At 39.4% G+C, this 18,105-nt stretch overlaps 2 protein-coding genes across 2 annotated transcripts; both read left to right on the forward strand.

Annotated features, from left to right (window-relative positions):
* Positions 1 to 137: 137 nt before the first annotated feature.
* LOC110371642 (polyphosphoinositide phosphatase) lies at positions 138 to 7,926 on the forward strand. Its single transcript, XM_021327990.3, has 12 exons — positions 138 to 234; positions 358 to 565; positions 948 to 1,383; positions 1,483 to 1,803; positions 1,880 to 2,224; positions 2,426 to 2,624; positions 3,070 to 3,203; positions 3,457 to 3,684; positions 6,043 to 6,235; positions 6,604 to 6,758; positions 7,136 to 7,330; positions 7,604 to 7,926. Exons 1-12 carry the CDS (start codon positions 160 to 162, stop codon positions 7,842 to 7,844), a joined length of 2,730 nt encoding a protein of 909 aa, XP_021183665.3. The 5' UTR covers positions 138 to 159; the 3' UTR covers positions 7,845 to 7,926.
* A 2,467-nt stretch (positions 7,927 to 10,393) lies between these two features.
* Positions 10,394 to 16,924, forward strand: LOC110371599 (synaptojanin-1). Its single transcript, XM_021327922.3, has one exon. The coding sequence runs from the start codon at positions 10,542 to 10,544 to the stop codon at positions 13,821 to 13,823; it is 3,282 nt and encodes a 1,093-aa protein (XP_021183597.3). The 5' UTR covers positions 10,394 to 10,541; the 3' UTR covers positions 13,824 to 16,924.
* Positions 16,925 to 18,105: the final 1,181 nt, after the last annotated feature.

Raw genomic sequence — 18,105 nt, forward strand, 5'->3', positions numbered from 1 at the left:
AGAATGACGTTGACATAAACAAAAACAGCTGTTACGCCTACTAAATTGTTTACTTTCTTTGTAAATGAAAAGTAATTGATTTATTATTACTTACAAAACTAATCCAGTGTCTGTTCATCCCATGCAGTAGACCCGAGAAGTGCTATTATTCCTACCAAAATGTCTAAGCAAAGTATAATGTTTCACCCGATAATAAGCTCAATACAACGAATAGCTCTTTACGAAACCAAAGCTGTAAGTAAAACCTAAATTAAACAAACAAAAAAGACTCACTCACTATACATGAACAACATTTCTTTCAATTAAATGCTCAAAAGGCTAAACAGACTTTATACCTAATTTTTTTTTATATTTCAGAGGTTCTACTTGATAGGTTCTAATAACACAGAAACGAGGTTTCGTGTCCTGAAGATCGACAGAACTGACCCTCGAGAACTGATACTGGTTGACGACAAGTTCGAGTACAACAAACAGGAGATACATCAGTTACTCAACATGATAGGGTTTGGGAACAGAGCGGGCAGAACTGGCCTTAACAAACTTGTATCAGCATTTGGAATTGTTGGTAAATATTTCTTGAATATTACACAAGTAGATATATTGTATTTTGTATTAATATTGCTTCGAGGCACAACAGTGAAAATCACAAAAATTGTAATATAATATAGGAAATTCTGCCTGCTGGAAGAAATTTCTTTAGAGATAAGCTGTGCCCTTGTACAATTGTTTCTATTATTTATTCTTCTTTGTGTTTTTATGTGTACAAAACTATTAAATAAATAAATCAAAGGTTCAGCTTGACCATTTACTGGCACACAGTCCCTTGATAGCATCTAATGTGAATACTGTGGCATCTTGTGGTTGTTATCTATCTTTTTCCTTTAGACATTAATTCTGTTTGTTGATTATTAAATGTTATACTAAACTAAAGCTTCTAATATTTTCAGGTTTCATAAGATTCTTAGAAGGCTACTACATAATATTAGTAACGAAAAGAAGAAAAGTGGCTGTCATTGGTTCACATTCCATTTACAAAATAGAAGACACAGCTACAATATACATTCCTAATGAGAGCAGTAAGCCTCCTCACCCAGACGAGCAGAGATACTTGAAAATGTTCCTAGCCATAGACTTATCTACAAACTTCTATTATAGCTATAGTTATGATGTGACTCACACACTACAAATGAATATGGCACCTCCAAGGCAGCTGGCCCCAGCTTTATTTCCTAAGCCTGTGACAGCAGCGGTGTACCACATGAATCTTAGATCTTCTACCAGCCAGGAAACTGAAGAGAAGTGTGAGTGTAACAAGTATGATGATAATGATGAAGATATATTTGAAACTTGGAAGAGTCAGTTGGAACAGAGGCAAAAGTCTGGGTAATGGTTTTATAATTACCTATCAAATTATTTAACATTTCTTTCTATAGTTTCACTAACATAAATATGCTGATACTGGTCTATTTTCTATTCCCCCAGTTGTCAGCAAAATCGATTAGACTTTGGTGTGCGCACAGTACCAGAATGGAGATTTGTGTGGAACAGTCATTTACTATCAGCAGTACATTCACACCTACACCCTGACTGGATCCTGTACATAGTACATGGCTTTATAGAACAGAGCAATTTAAACATATTTGGGCGACCAATATACCTCACACTCATAGCAAGGAGGAGCAATAGGTATGCAGGCACAAGGTTCCTGAAGAGAGGAGCAAACATGCATGGAGATGTAGCCAATGAGGTGGAAACTGAACAAATTGTTCATGATTCAATGGTTTCATCATTTGCAGCTGGCAGGTAACAAACTCCTTAATTGCTTAGCACATTCCATATTCCATTTTCAAGTTCTGATTTCTCTTTTTCGTTTTTTCAGATTCAGCTCATTTGTTCAATTGAGAGGATCAATACCCAGCTTCTGGTCCCAAGATGTATCCAAAATGGTGCCAAAACCAGCAATATCAATTGATTTAAGTGATCCATTTGCTGAGATACCAGGCAAGCATTTAAACAATCTGATGAGAAGATATGGTTCTCCAATTATGTTCTTGAATTTAGTGAAGAAAAGAGAGAAGAAGAAGCATGAATCTCTGTTAACAGATGTGATAAGTAATGGAATAAAATATTTGAATCAGTTCCTGCCGCCTGAGCATGCTGTACAGTATTATCACTTGGATATGGCTAGGACTAACAAGAGATCTGATGCTAAAGTTTTGGATAAGTAAGTAACCTGTCACAAGTACTTTGAGTCTACTATCTTATGAATAACGTAGATACTAATATAAGGTCTTAATGTAATAAACTGCTGGGCCGATTGACATAAAACTTGATAGGCAGATGCTTCACCTGCCTGAGAGACGGGTTAGACAATAATGTACAGTTGTGGGCATAAAACCAATAACATAGTTATTATAATTTCTAGGTTATCAGCTATAGCTCGTACGGTAGTCCGCAAGACGGGCGTGTTCCTGAGCGCGGACGCGTACGGCGAGGCGGCGGGCGCGCCCGGCCACCGCGCCGGCCGCCTGCAGACCGGGCTGGTGCGCGTCAACTGTGTGGACTGCCTCGACCGCACCAATACCGCACAGTTCGCTATCGGCAAGTGCGTACTGGCATACCAGGTAATTACGACCTTTTCCTCCTTTTTTCCAACCTTCTTTCTTTCTAGGGTAAGCTGGCGAACCACAGCAGCAGTGTTTTCTTAAAGCCGCTTGAAGGACTATGACGTGGCATTGTAACAACGAAGTCTAGTATACAAGATCAGAGACTGCAGCTCAACATCTGAAATACGGAGAAACCTCCAACTTGCAGGCTCCAGGCTTTGTAAATGTCCGGAAACCCACGATTGTCATTCTCACGTCACAATGTCTGGAAACACCTTACACCATACTTAAAAGGCTTTTTGAAATAAATTTTTGTCGAGAGGGTTCTTAGCCAGAATTTTAAAGGACGTTCCTTTTATGAATCTTATGATCTTAATCTTCCGCTTAGTCCTTTCAAATCATCATGGGTCGAATATCTTGATATTTCTGCGTGACGTCATATAAAGTCTTCTTTTATTTCCAGTTATACGCCTTGGGACTCATAGGAGAACCGAATATAGAGTTCGATTCTGACTGCGCCAGGCTGCTTGAAGGATTGTATGAAGACCATGGAGACACGTTAGCGTTGCAGTACGGAGGCTCACAGTTAGTGCACAGGTATGTCCACCATTCACATTTATGAAGTCCTTAATAAGGTTATTACAAATAAATAGGGTAAAGTACCGTTATAATAATTATAAAAAAAAAAAACAATAAAGAGCAATTTTTAAAAATAAACAGCTCCCTGAATGGGGAGTGTTCTCACAAACTTTTTCAAAGTGACGAAATTTTCATAAAACCCTTATTTGGAAATTACTATGTACTAGCATAATACTAATATGCATTTTCATTATTCCTCCTTTCCTTTCAGAATAAAAACATATCGTAAAACGGCTCCATGGTCGTCTCACGGCAACGACATAATGCAAACCCTGAGTCGGTACTACTCCAACACGTTCTCTGATGCTGAGAAGCAGAACACCATGAACTTGTTCCTCGGGCTGTTCATACCGGACCCCGCTAGAGCACCCATATGGGAGTACCAGAGCGACTACTATCTACACCACCCTGAGGCTATGGTTTATATACCTAGAAACAGGTAATCAAAATCGTTAAATGTAATTACATATACTAATATTATAAAGAACTATATAAATAGAAACTGGATAAAAAAGTAAAAAGACATATCAGGAAAGACTTAAGAAACTACAACACAAAATTAATTAAAACTGCTCTAGAGAGAGGTGGATCATTAAGATCGGCAAAAAATGGAATTTCGGGACACAAAACATGGTTGACGTGTCTGCGCGACAGAAATGGTGTTAAACAGCATAGTAGAGATACAATAACCCACATATGTACAGACTTTTACAAAACCTTATACTCAGATTCATCGCGACCCTCTGAACCTATTGATTACCTCTGCACTGATGCTATCCCTCCCATCACTAGTGGTGAAATTGATTCAGCTCTAAAAAGCTTAAAATACAACAAGAGCCCTGGAGAAGATGGCATCAGTACTGAGATACTTAAACTATTCAAAAACACATTAATACCCCATATCACTAATCTTTTTAACTCTATTTTGTATTCTGGTCAGATACCAAAGCAATTTGCCCACTCCAATATAATTCTTCTCCATAAAAAAGGTGACAAGTCCGAAATCAATAACTATCGACCCATAAGCCTAATTTCCCATCTGTATAAACTCTTTATTAAAATTGTACATAACCGCATCAGAGGCCAGCTAGACCAGCATCAGCCAGTCGAACAGGCTGAGTTTCGCCCTTCCTTCTCCACAACCGACCATCTGTTTACGCTCAACCAAATAATAGAAAAATATAACGAATACCATAAACCGTTATACCTGGCTTTTGTGGATTACTCTAAGGCTTTTGACAGTCTCAAACACACAGCGATCTTTACATCTTTACGCTCGCAAGAAGTGAATGAGACCTATATAAAGCTTTTGGAGTTAGTCTACAGAGCCAGCACAGCTTCAATTAAACTACTTTCCCCTGGCCCACCATTTCACATAGAAAAAGGCGTAAAACAGGGTGATCCGCTCTCCCCTAATCTGTTTACCTGTACACTGGAGGAAGTCTTCAGAAAACTCACTGTGCCGTGGACATCTAAAGGCATCGTCATCGGTAGCAAAAGACTGACCAACTTGCGTTTTGCTGACGACATCGTTCTTTTTGCGTCTACATCAGCAGAGCTCCAACAAATGCTCCAAGATCTGAGCAGGGCAAGCCTGGAGGTTGGACTTCAAATGAACATGAGCAAGACACACACAATGACCAACAGCACGAAACGTAGGGTCGAGGTAGATGGGCAAGCTCTACACTATGTCGACGAGTACATCTACTTGGGCCAGTTAGTTTCTTTCGATAACAGGCAAGAGAAGGAAATAGATCGCCGACTCGAGAATGCCTGGAAAAGCTACTGGTCCATGAAACAATACATGAAAGGGGACCTTCCTCTTTCACTCAAGCGAAAGTTAGTCGACATGTGTATCTTGCCCGTCCTAACCTACGGTGCGCAAACCTGGTCTCTCACCGAGTGTCAGAAGTCCAGGCTCAAGGTTTGCCAAAGGGCAATGGAACGTAGCCTTTTAGGTATTAAACGGACCGATCGCATACGGAATACCGTGATACGTTCCAGAACAGGAGTCGCTGATGTAGGCCAAAAGGCGGCGACATTAAAATGGAACTGGGCCGGACACGTCAGCCGAATGCATCCGGAGAGATGGGCCACTATTATCACCCAGTGGATACCTCAGGATGGACACCGCAGGCGGGGTAGGCCCCGGAAGAGATGGCGTGACGAACTAGACGCCTATCGTCCGGTTTGGTGGACACGGTCGAAAGATCGGGAAGAGTGGAAGCGAGATGGGGAGGCCTTTGCCCAGCAGTGGGACACTACAGGCTAGATATAATATAAAAAAATATTATAAAGAGAAAAACTTTTTTTTATTTCTTTGTTTGTAATGGATAAACTCAAATACTACTCGACCGATAAAAAAAAAATCTGTCACTGTTGGAAAGTTACACTCTTCCCGAGAAACATAGGCTATATTTTATCCCGGTACGGGAAATAGTTCTCGTGGGACGCAAGTGAAACTGCGGGAAAACGTCTAGTTAGGTTATAATAAAGCATTACGAGAAGCTCATTGCTAAGAGGGAACCGCACGAGTCCATCGATTGTAAGGTTAAGCAACGATTGGCGCAGTTAGTCCGTGGATGGGTGACCATCTTTTTCGTGATGACTTCTCCTGCGTTTCGGAAGGCTCGATAAAAAAGTGGGCTGTCATTTGAACATCTTTGGCGTGTAAAATTAACAATAATTAAGGCATCCATAAGTATTGTTTCTATTACCCAATCCATCAAGCTACATAGGATATTTCCTACCATTTTATTTATTTATTAAAACAGAAAGTGTCCTTAAACTTTCTCAGATCACTAACAAAATGGTGGGATGACGACGTGCTCCGCCACTTACCGCTGCCGTGCAACGAGATGCGGAAGCTTTGCTGCGAGATCATCGGCATGCAGGGCGACAGCAGCAGCACCATAGAAATGGTGGACCCGTACCATGACTACAATAGACCCTTCGAGTATACCGTCCTTATGGAGTGCTTCGAATTTAAAGTGAGACTTAACACAAGTGTACTTGACACATTGGTATAGATAGATGCTAAACTTAATGGCGGTTCAGTCGTAAAAATTCGCGAGAAATGCTACACAAAATCATGTTTATGTAACAGTGGACATACTTGCCAGCTTCAAGTTTGCCGACACCTATTTGCCTAAACATGTGTACATGAACATACATTGAAAAGAGTAGCTGTGGACTTTCTTGCCGGTTCTTCTCCATGAGACCCACTGGTCTCATGGAGAAGAACCAACGAGTGCGTTGGAACCGTGCAAATAGCTTGACGTTTCGGAAGAACGCCAAAAGGCCTATTTGGAATAAGAAAATGAGTTTGAACTCAACCCATCTCTTATTATTTTCACAGATGTTCCACACGCTCCGCGACTTGGCTCCTACGTTCTCCGAAAGTTTTAGTCCATTCGTAGTGAGGGGCCGCGCGATGGGACAGACGAAAGGCCCGACCTCTAAGAACCCGGTGATCAGTGGGCGTTCAAGTACAACGTCCAATAATTCTAGCGAGTATGTATTGAGATTAACTTCTAGCTTGCAAAACTACAATTGGTTTCATCACTGATAATTTTTCGTGAGAAAGTCTGATACTCCTTTCCGCTTCACTTCAATTGTTAATTTTCCTTCCGATTAAAAAAAAAAATACTCATTGCCAAATTGATATTCATATACCGAGCCAAGTGGGGATTTAACAAAAATAGGACCTACAAATTTTTTGTATCATATAATTTTTCCCTTGATTTTTAACATCTTTGCGGATCAAAGCTTGATGCCCTGACATGATAAACTCGCTTGTTGGGTCTATAACTCTCATCTTGGACGAATCCAAGTCACTACAAGAAAATAGCAATTAATAAAAAATATTAAACAATATTAACAATCCACAGTTCCAACGGAGATTCATCAACCGACGACGACTTAACGAACTCAACGCCAAGCACACGTTTGTCAGTGCCCTCGCCACTCACTGTGGTGGCCAAAGTTTTAAAGGCAGAGGAAGTCGAGGAAACGCCATTGTTCCCAGCTATTAAACGACGCAATAGGGTACTATTGAATGAACCTAATAAACGTGACATGGTCATGTAAGTAAAAAGATAAATTGAATTTCTAGATATTGATCACTAGTGGTTTCCCGCGGCTGCACTCTCTTCCTGTACCCAAATAAAATATAGCCTATGTCACCTGAGGATAGAGATTTTTGCAGTAAAAGATTTTTCAAATCGGTTTGTAGTTTCGGGGTCTTGACGGTACAAACAAATGAACGAAACATGTTTCCTCTCTATTTTTTAATTATATTAATATGTAAGCAGATTTGAACAAAAAAAAACATGTCAAAATAAATGATGCTTTCACAGGTATAAAAGGTACGTGAACTTCGAACGGCGTTCAAATCCTCGGTACAAGTCGGATATCCACGTGGTGATGACTGTTAACAGTGCGTTCACCATCGACAGCTCAGTAGACGTCATACCGCCGACCGTCTCCAAGGCTTCTCGCGAAATATACCAAGATTATGTACAAAAAAATACCGGCCGACTGAATGTAAATGTCAATTCTGTTGCATTATATCAGAAATACGTTAATTTTAGTTTGTAATGAAATGTATTTATTTGATGTATTATATAGATGTATGCACGAGTTACAATAAATTAATAAAAGATATTTATAATTGCCAAAATGGATGTAAATTCACAATCCAATATCAATGTACCCATTCCCAAAACGTTCTTTCGGTTTATTCTGATGGAAGCCTTTGTCTGAGCACCAAGAGTAAATACTTCAACTGTAAGTGGGAGTATGCATCTGTTTAACTCCGAAAAAAACTTATCACTCCCGTTATATTTTTTAATACAAAAAATGATTAGTATTTCGGATTACATTTGTATTGTGAAAACTTTCGGTTGTAAACAAAGAGAACAAAAATAACGTTGAATTATGTTATCACGGCTTAAATCTAAAATTAACATGAGTGTGAAACATATAAATTTAAATTTCCCGCTAACAGTGCAGCATTTACCTCAAGGCGAATCGAAAAAATTTAGAAAAGTCGAGACAGATATTGATTTGCTTGGTTAAAATTGTATGTAAATCTTTCCAATAGCAAACTACTTTACAGAGAGCGTAGTTTATGGTTACAAATGAACCTTCGTGACCTTTGACCTTATACTGTAAAGTTGGCAATCTGATCGATGTTATTTCCCCGTTTGACAGTTTTGACGTATTTTTTTTTACAATAACGTATGAATTTATTCACAAAATATTTACATTAATTGAAAATAAAATAAACTTATATATATATACAACTTAACACTAATATAGGGCATCAAAAAATTGCTCCTCATCGCTGTCACTGGGTAATGTACCCAAAAGACTGGCAGCATTGCCACGTTGGATGGCAATGCTCAACCTCTGTGCGAAATAAAAGCCAGCCTTTGGGTCCCGGGAAGTGTCAACCAGGCGCTGGGAGATATCCCTGGCAAGAAGGTGGGCGCTCGGACCCCACGGCCCTAGAGTTTCAACCCCAAACGGCTCAAACATGTAATTGCCTATAAGGTTACTATATTTGCGCCGCTTGAGGTTCTCTGCTTGTGCAGCGGCGGAGCCAGCACGACATGCAGTTCCGGGAAGGTGAGATGGCGCAAGAGTGTCGACGCATGTCGCGTCCCACACTAAAGTCCTACCCACCTTCCACGGAAATAGCGACATGCCGTCTGGTCTCTTGCCATCATCGCGTGCTAAGCCATTTGGTTCGAGTACGGCTGGCACGCCGACGGCAACAAGAGCGCGACGGATCACGTCGTTTATGTTGGCATGTCGTGGTATGCGGCCGGCACTCCGGCTGCACGACAGGCCGTGGTGACCGAGGCTGTTGACAGCTTCCCCGCAGTGGCAGCGATGAGGAGAGCAGCATGGAGCACCTAGTCGGAGGCAAACGGCGAGTCTGAAGGTGGTGTCATCAAACATGGTGCCTGTGTTTGAAGACGGAAGTGCAAGAAGCCATAGACCCGACTCCCATTCACCCACAGCCAGTAGGCGCGCTCGCTCTGCAGAAGTCATTGACGTATCGATTAAACTTTTCCGTATTACTCTGCAGAGCGGCTCATCCCACTGTCTCTGAGAGGACAGGTTGGCGGGTAAGTCGGTGTTCGGGCATGCGACTTTCCAAGCGTTTAAAGCCTCAGTCAGGCTTGGCACCTCAAAATTGACCAGTGTGGTGGGTAATATTTTCCTGATCAATTTCTCAGTGCCATGGACCGAGGAAATAAAGGCTGGTAAACTTACACTGGAAATTTTACGGACGCCAAGTCCTCCCATACGGATGGGAAGAGTCGCTTGAGACCAAGCTCTGTCGTCCAAGGCCACATTTAAAATGGATGATAGTGTATGTCTTATAATTTCGTCGATTTTGTCCAAAGGTTGGTGTGCTTCCATAAATGGGAAGCACGCAAGTTATATGTAAGTTTTGGTCCAAAACAGCAGTACCGTATGATGGTGATGGCTGCATGCATATTAATTTTGAGTAGCCTTTCCGAAACATCATTAAAATTTTGAATTTTCTTCTCAATAAAATCCGAAAATGAATCTTCCAGTATAGGCGATCCAAGGAGGCAAAGAGAACTTTGGTCTATCGGTTTAATTTCAGGAGCTATTGCGAGGAAATTTTGAAGAATAGTCTGTCTGTCAGTCGAGTCGGGTATAAAAAGTTCACATTTAGATAGGTTGAGGTCGAGGCCAATGTCGTGGAATTTATCTTTTAGGAAAATTAAATCATTAAGAACAGTATCTCTGTTGCCTCCCAGGGTCCCGTCGTCGAGATACCACACGTTAAATTCAGAATTTAGCTGCCGAATAATTGGGTTAATCGCCAAACTAAAAATCACAGGCCCGAGTGGATCACCTTGTTGACAGCCAACAGCGGATTCTAACAGGTTGTTCCGGTATAATAATTTTGTTGGGTATCTATAGCATTGCCAAAGAAAACTGTAAATTTTGGGTATAGACACTTCCCGGGACCCAAAGGCTGGCTTTTATTTCGCACAGAGGTTGAGCATTGCCATCCAACGTGGCAATGCTGCCAGTCTTTTGGGTACATTACCCAGTGACAGCGATGAGGAGCAATTTTTTGATGCCCTATATTAGTTTTGACGTATTAATTTGACATTTGTGATTCCGATTTGCTTAGAATTTTTCTCATTGGATTTTGCTTGGTTGATTGTTGTGCAAAATTGTATTCGAAATAAGGGGGCGGATGGCTGTTATTATCACGTAAGTGACTGAGGGTCTCTAATAATCATGGCTATGTCAAAAGGTTTTAAAGTTCTGGAGAAATCGGCTCCGCCGAACCCATACAGTATAATATTGCAACATAGAAATAAAGACTGTGCACTTCTCTTCGAGTCTCAAGCTGTAGTATCTCTGTCGTCTCAAGAAACAGAAACTTTGAGAAAACAATACCATAAAATAGCGGACGCCTACGGTGTTCTTGGGGTACTGCAGTTAAATTCTGGCGAGAGTTGTATGTTGTACCTGGTCCTCGTCACGGGCTGCTGCTCCGTCGGCAAGATAGGAGACGTCGAAGTTTTCAAAATTACCCAGACGCAGTTTTTACCCTTGTTCTATCATACACAAGGTGAAGACAAAGTGTCTGAAGTGAGGAAATTAATAAACTCTGGGACCTTCTACTTTTCATGGAATTCAGGAAAGTCAACCAATCTGTTTGATCTCACTTTGTGCGCTCAAAGAAAAAGTAAAGGAGCGAGCCCAGACAACAGATTTTTCTGGAACAGGACTTTGTTTATACATTTAATAAGATATGGAATTGATTGTGAAGAGTGGTTAACCCGAGCTATGTGTGGATCTGTTGAAATAAGGACCATTTATGTTGGACATAGACAAGCAAGAGCAGTACTAGTGTCTCGACTCAGCTGTGAGCGTGCTGGCACTAGATTTAATGTGCGAGGCTGTAATGATGATGGTAATGTGGCTAATTTTGTTGAAACTGAGCAAGCTATTTACATTGATGATTCAGTAGCCTCTTACATACAGACAAGAGGTTCAGTCCCACTGTTTTGGGAGCAACCTGGTATACAGGTAGGGTCACACAAAGTGAAGATGTCTAGAGGATATGATGCATCTACCAGTGCATGTGATAGACATTTCTCTCAGCTAAAACGTAACTACGGATCATTGATTGTTGTTAACTTGTTGGGATCCAGTTTGATTGGAGGCAGTGAAGGTGAAGCCACTCTCAGTAATGCATTTCAAAAACATTTAAATGACTCTGCACATAATGATGTAGTTCAAATAATTTTTGACTATCATCAAGAAGTTAGAGCCTCTTCTATAGAAAATGCATTAGCAAAGTTCAGGAAAATTATTGAAAAACATTATGATGAAATAAGCATTTTCAGTGCCAAAGGGTCAGATATATATAACATCCAAAAAGGAGCCATAAGAACAAATTGTTTAGATTGTTTGGACAGAACCAATTCTATACAAACATTCATAGGTTTGGAAATGTTGGCAATTCAGTTGATGCTATTGCAATGTATTGACAAAAAACAAAATGTCAGCAGATTTGAAGAAGTATTTAAACAAATGTGGGTCAATAATGGCAATGAAATTTCTAAAATATATGCTGGCACTGGTGCCATACAAGGGGGCTCTAAACTAATTGATGGTGCAAGGTCTGCTGCTCGAACAATTCAAAATAATTTACTAGATAATTCCAAACAAGAGGCAATTGATATATTACTCTTAGGCTCTACTTTGAACTCTGAACTTGCTGATCGCTCGCGTATTTTGTTACCGTCTAACTTATTGCATACTTCCACACCAGTTCTCAGGGAAATGTGTCGCAGATCAAGTGAATTCACACAACCAACTACTATAAGAATCACTATTGGCACATACAATGTAAATGGAGGAAAACATTTTAGAAGTCTTGCCTATAAAGATGTTTCATTAGCAGACTGGTTACTGGATTGTCCTAACTCAGCCTTAGTCAACACAGTTAATTTAAAAGAACACCCATCTGATATATTTGCAATTGGCTTTGAAGAAATTGTGGACTTAAATGCTAGCAATATCATGGCAGCCAGCACTGACAATGCAAAAGCTTGGAGTGAAGAGTTGGAAAAGGTGTTATGCAGAGATGCTCCCTACACATTGCTCTCGAGTCATCAACTTGTTGGGGTTTGCCTTTTCATATTTGTCAGGAAAGACCTAATACCTCACATAAGAGATGTTGCTCTTGATTGCGTCAAAACTGGTCTAGGTGGAACCACGGGAAACAAAGGATCAGTTGGCATTCGAATGGTTCTCTATGGAACATCTCTGTGCTTTGTATGTGCTCATTTTGCTGCAGGCCAATCTCAGGTTACAGAGCGTAATGCCGACTATACTGAAATAACTCGAAAAACCGCCTTCCCAATGGGCCGCTCTCTATACTCTCACGATTATGTATTCTGGTGTGGAGACTTTAACTACCGCGTCGATCTCGATAAAGATGAAATACGTCTATTGGTGTCACAAAATAATTTACAACGAATCTTAGACCATGATCAATTGATACAGCAGAAAGAACAAGGTTTGGTGTTCAAAAATTGTTTTGAGGGTGAAATAACATTCCCCCCCACATATAAGTATGATTTATTCAGTGATGATTACGATACGAGTGAGAAATGTAGAGCCCCTGCCTGGACCGACCGCGTGTTGTGGAGAAGCAGAAAATATACTATTGATCCAGATAGCACGTCAGAACTAGCAGCAGGCAAATTGTTACATTATGGTCGCGCAGAACTGAAACAAAGCGATCATCGCCCAGTTATCGCAATTCTAGAAATCGAAGTACTGCAGGTTAGTTATACAAAATGCATGGAAGTGTTTTACGAAGTAGTGAAGGACCTTGGACCCCCTGATGCTAGCATAATTGTCCAACCTTTTGAAGAATACAACAGTGAAGACTCAGCGTTTGACGATAACGTTGTAGCAGCTGTGCTGCAGGAATTATCCACCATTGGTGAAGTAACATTAGTTCGGTTCATTGACGATTCTTCTCTCAGTATTACTTTTCGAGAAGGACAAAATGCCCTAGCAGCGGCACAGAAAGGGCAAATATCTGCTTGTTCAATCCCTCTTCAAATCACTTTAAAAACTCCTAATTGGATTGACATTGTCCGATCTGAAATAGGTTTGTGTTCAAACAATACTGTGCCTCTGTCTGGAGAAGCTCAACCGGAACGTCCGCTTAGATCAGCTCCTCCAACGCCTCGCAGACAGCAACCTAGCAGACCTCCAGCACCTTCGCCGACTCCCCTGGTGCCATCCAGAGCGCCTGCAATAAGCCCGGCTCGGCCGCCGCCCCCGCGCCCCGCTCCGCTCCCGCCCGACGCAGGCAAGTCGGTGGCCCAGCCGCCCGTAGCGTCCCCGCCCGCGGACAGCATGCCGCCCCCCACGTGTGCGCCGCCGCCGCCCCCGGAGAGCAGCACGCCGCCTCCCGCCGGGCCTCCGCCTCCGGTCCCTGCCAGACAGGGTGCACCACCACCGTTGCCAGCGAGACCTAGACCAGTGTAGTAAGCTAGGTGCATAACATATTGTTGGAATAATGTGTAGTTATGTTACCCTTAATTTATTTTTTTCTCCTTATTTTCACTTAGGTTTGATCAGTCTGATAGATCAGTAATATTTATGAATTACGTTACTAATTTTATTGTCATTGTACGTACATGTTCAACTTTACTTTGTGATACAAAAGCTGTTAACAAATTAAATATAACTGAAAATTGCATTACATAGGCCCAAGGTGCCTCATCCATTCCAGAGCATTGCTTCGTAATGCTTTTTAATTTTAGAAGAATTTAAATATCTATATCTCGCTAACTTTTATACGTAGCTTGGAGTTAAGTACCGGTTTGTCTATGCACGATTAAAGACTGTGCGGTTATCTAATAAGTATTACCTTTACAAAATCTTCGCTGCTCTCCTTGCCTATAAGTACTTTATTTACAGAGTAGAACGGTGGCAAACAAAATAATATTAGAAATATTATTTACAAAATGACTTCTTTTTGTATTGATTTTATAATGATGAGTTCAAATAACTACACAAATATTCTACTTACATTTATTGCGTTGATTATTCCAGTGTTTGTAAGGGGCTCATAGGCATATCTATAAAAATTAAATCGATATTGGTGTTAAACGAGATTATGTCTAAATATATATATACATACAATATAAATTCACTATGCATGTTGTTATACATAAATGTTATGTTTATTGAATAGCTACAGCTATCTATAGATTTACTTACTATCAGTCAATGAAGATAACGATACGAAAAATACGACTATTTTCAAAGAGTTGGAGTGATTCCAATATCAGAATACAATGACCCAGTTAAGTTCTTGTCTGTTAATGATACATTTATTCAGCAACAGCATTGCAGCTACTTTAGACCTACTGTTGTTATTAACTATAATGAATAACGCTTCATTTATTTGTCATCTTGATCTCATCTACGGTTTAATTGCATCGGTCTAAGACCTACGTTACATGAGCGCCTATCCTCGATAACTATTACTATAAAATTACTTTGTATAAATATCTGAGCGGAGTAGAATTGAAAAAAAAAACTTAACAAACATAACTCTTCTTTGCCTGCAACTATGCAGCGCATGCCTTCTTCTAACGATCGATTTTAAATGCCGACCCGATGTTGTTCATAAAAACCCATGTGATGTAAACTGTTCCATATTTTCTATAAATTTTGGAATCACAGATTTTTATTTGAAAGGTAATGTTGTATACTGTTAGTGGCTCACTTATATCAGGTCTTTTAAAAACGATAATTTTTCAACTGTGCAGTTCTACCAAAAATTTTCTTTGTGGAAAATTCAATTGTTGAAAATCTTCATAACTTCTGGAGACATTAGGTCCTAGGCTTACTTACTATTACAGAAACGATACTCCGCATCACGACTAGATACCTATACCTATGTATATCTGTTCATTTTTACATAGGATTTACTTGCCTCGTTCTGAATGGTCAGCTTAGCCAGTATAGATTTACTTACGTAATTCATTCGAGTGTTCTCTTTATAATGACATTGTAGAGGTATATGTCGTCTTATGGTATTGTTCTAACTTTATTACCTACACGTTTGTATAAATTGTAGCCTTGTAGGCGTCTTGTTCGTATTTAAAAGTGTTATAGATGTGGTACTCTCTTAGGTCTTAGTGACAGCATTACTTAGTTCGATTGATCAATAATATTCAATCCTGATTACACTGAAGTAGGTATTGGCGAGTGTAATTGGTCGTGTTAATCGCATAGCCATTGAGTATTTAGACATTAAACAGTCGCGCATCGAATTGTAATCTTAAAGTCGCGAGTCCACGATCTTATATAAACTAGATACTTAGTTTATACGCAAGTACATATTAATATTTCATGGAAAGTACATTGCAACAGTTTCTGTTAATTTCCTTTGGTAAAACCAAATCTAGAATACTTTACAGCTCTATTATTTACATAACGATGTGTATATTTAGCGCATAGTTAATCCAATGTGTCAATTTTGACGATCAGATTAACCTTGCAGCTAAAGCTAGTTTATGAGAAAGTTAAGTTCAATGCAAATGAAACTGTTTACATGTTGTTCTAATCCACATAGGAATATTCTGTATATGTTTATTTTATTGATAAAATAGTTTATTTACACGAAATGCTTTAGTCATTTTTACAAGCTTTTATAAAACTTGCAATATTTTAAATTATTAATGTACTTACATAAATAGTTACTATGAAATTATTATCATTTTCTTTGTTTCGATAGATTTTATCCACGAATTAAGGTATAAAAGAGCTGAATATTTTTTTAAAATATTTTTGTGTAGCTATTAGTTGATATTTACAGTATCTCGTTAAGAAATTTAATATCATTAACTTGTGTTAATTTTGAGTATTATGTAATATTTGGAAATGAAAGGAATTTATCTATTTTTATCCTTAATCCTTAAAGGCTGTGTTGCGCATTTGTGTCACGGGATAGAATGCTGAAATCTCAATAGGTTTGTCCTACGATCTCATTTATTGGCCAGACTATGAAATTGTTTTTTTCTTAGTGCGCTAAGAACCAAGCTTTGAAATAATTTTGCCCTACACTACCTGGACTTGTTCTTACGTTGTAACATTTCATGATCTAGTAAATAACGGAGATCGGACGTCAACCGATAGGTACTATATTTATTATTTTATGTATCTGATTTGATGGTTAAAAGTTCCAAAAATATTTTTTAACCCTTTTTTAGTTTTTATACTACCTAGCTAGTTTTTTTACCTATTTTTAAATATATTTTATTATACGTGTAAAGTTTTGATACATCGCGTAGTAGGTACCTGATTGTTTTCCTATTTCAGCTATACGTGGAAGTACTGAGTTTACAATGGTGTTACGTATTATCGATCAAACTTCATATATTTAGATATTATAATGTGCTATAGGATCTTATTTAACTATAAAGGCATTATTTTAAACGTAGGTTGGTGTTGCAAAGTAGTGCTTTTTGAATGTTACGCTAAACGAATCCACAAGATATGGTTTGCACTTTGGCATTATAGGGGAAGGCCAGTGTTAATACGTTATACAGATATCAAATATAGAGTTATTTAAATCCTGTCTTTTATTTTGTCCTAGAAAGTTATCTAACAGCGGTAGAGGGAGCGTTAGTGTGTCTAACTCCCGAATAGGTACCAGAAGACCACTTAATGAACAAGATGTACTGAAATATTGTAGCAGCTCCTAAACTTCAATGTCATAGGTACCTACGTCGAACAAACGTCTGTAAGTAGCCCATTAAGCGACCAGGCACGTTTATGTAGGTAGGTATGTTGATTTAAAGCCCGCTATTTTTGCTGTGACTTTATAAACTAACCGTTTTCCCGCGGTCATACCCGCGTCCCGTGGGAACAACTACCTGTACCGGAATAAAATGTAGCCTATGTGACTCGGGAAGTGTGTAGGTTTCCAACAATGAAAGAATTTCTCAAATCAGTTCAGTAGTTTCGGAGCCGCTGGGATACAAAAACATGTTTCCTGTTTATTGTCTAGTAAAGATACGATGAACCATGCCTTGTTCAACCATAGATAGTATATCTCTCCAACAACGCAATAAAGGTCCACGGATTGTATTGCTCGGCTTCTTGTCAATTTCAATTGATTTAACTTGATTTGAGAAACCTTACGTGTCAAATTTGGGGCCGCTTAGCACTTTATGTAGGTGAATATTTAATTATATAATGTCGGGACACATTTTTCACACACGGTCGGTTAGCCCCATGGTAAGTTATTAATTAACTTGTGTTATGGGTGCTAACACAACTGATAAACTACATATAGCTACATATATACATATTCATAAATACATATCATAACACACAGACCACGGCCAACAAGCATGCTCATCACACAAATGTCGACCGAACCGGGAATCGAACCCGGGACCTCAGGTTCGGCGGTCCGGCATGATGACCATTGCGCCATCGAGGTCGTCAAATTATATGTCCCACTGCTAGGCAAAAGGCGTCCTTATCTCGCCTTTGTGAATACGATTTTGTTATTGAGAGGTTTTCTAAGCACAACTTATTCAAGTGGGCTACTTAAAATTGTCGTTTCGCAAGACTTTCCTTTAATCATGAATTTACTGCTAGTAAATTTCAATGATTTTTAGCTGCATTTAATTTTTAAATACGAGTTTTTAAATAAAGTCATCAAGATTGTTTATTGAAATGGATTATAGGTAGGTACCTGGTGTAAAATCTGGTATGTGTAGATACATAAATGAAATAAGGAATA

This window comes from Helicoverpa armigera, chromosome 13, assembly GCF_030705265.1.
Source record: "Helicoverpa armigera isolate CAAS_96S chromosome 13, ASM3070526v1, whole genome shotgun sequence".
Taxonomy (NCBI): domain Eukaryota; kingdom Metazoa; phylum Arthropoda; class Insecta; order Lepidoptera; family Noctuidae; genus Helicoverpa; species Helicoverpa armigera.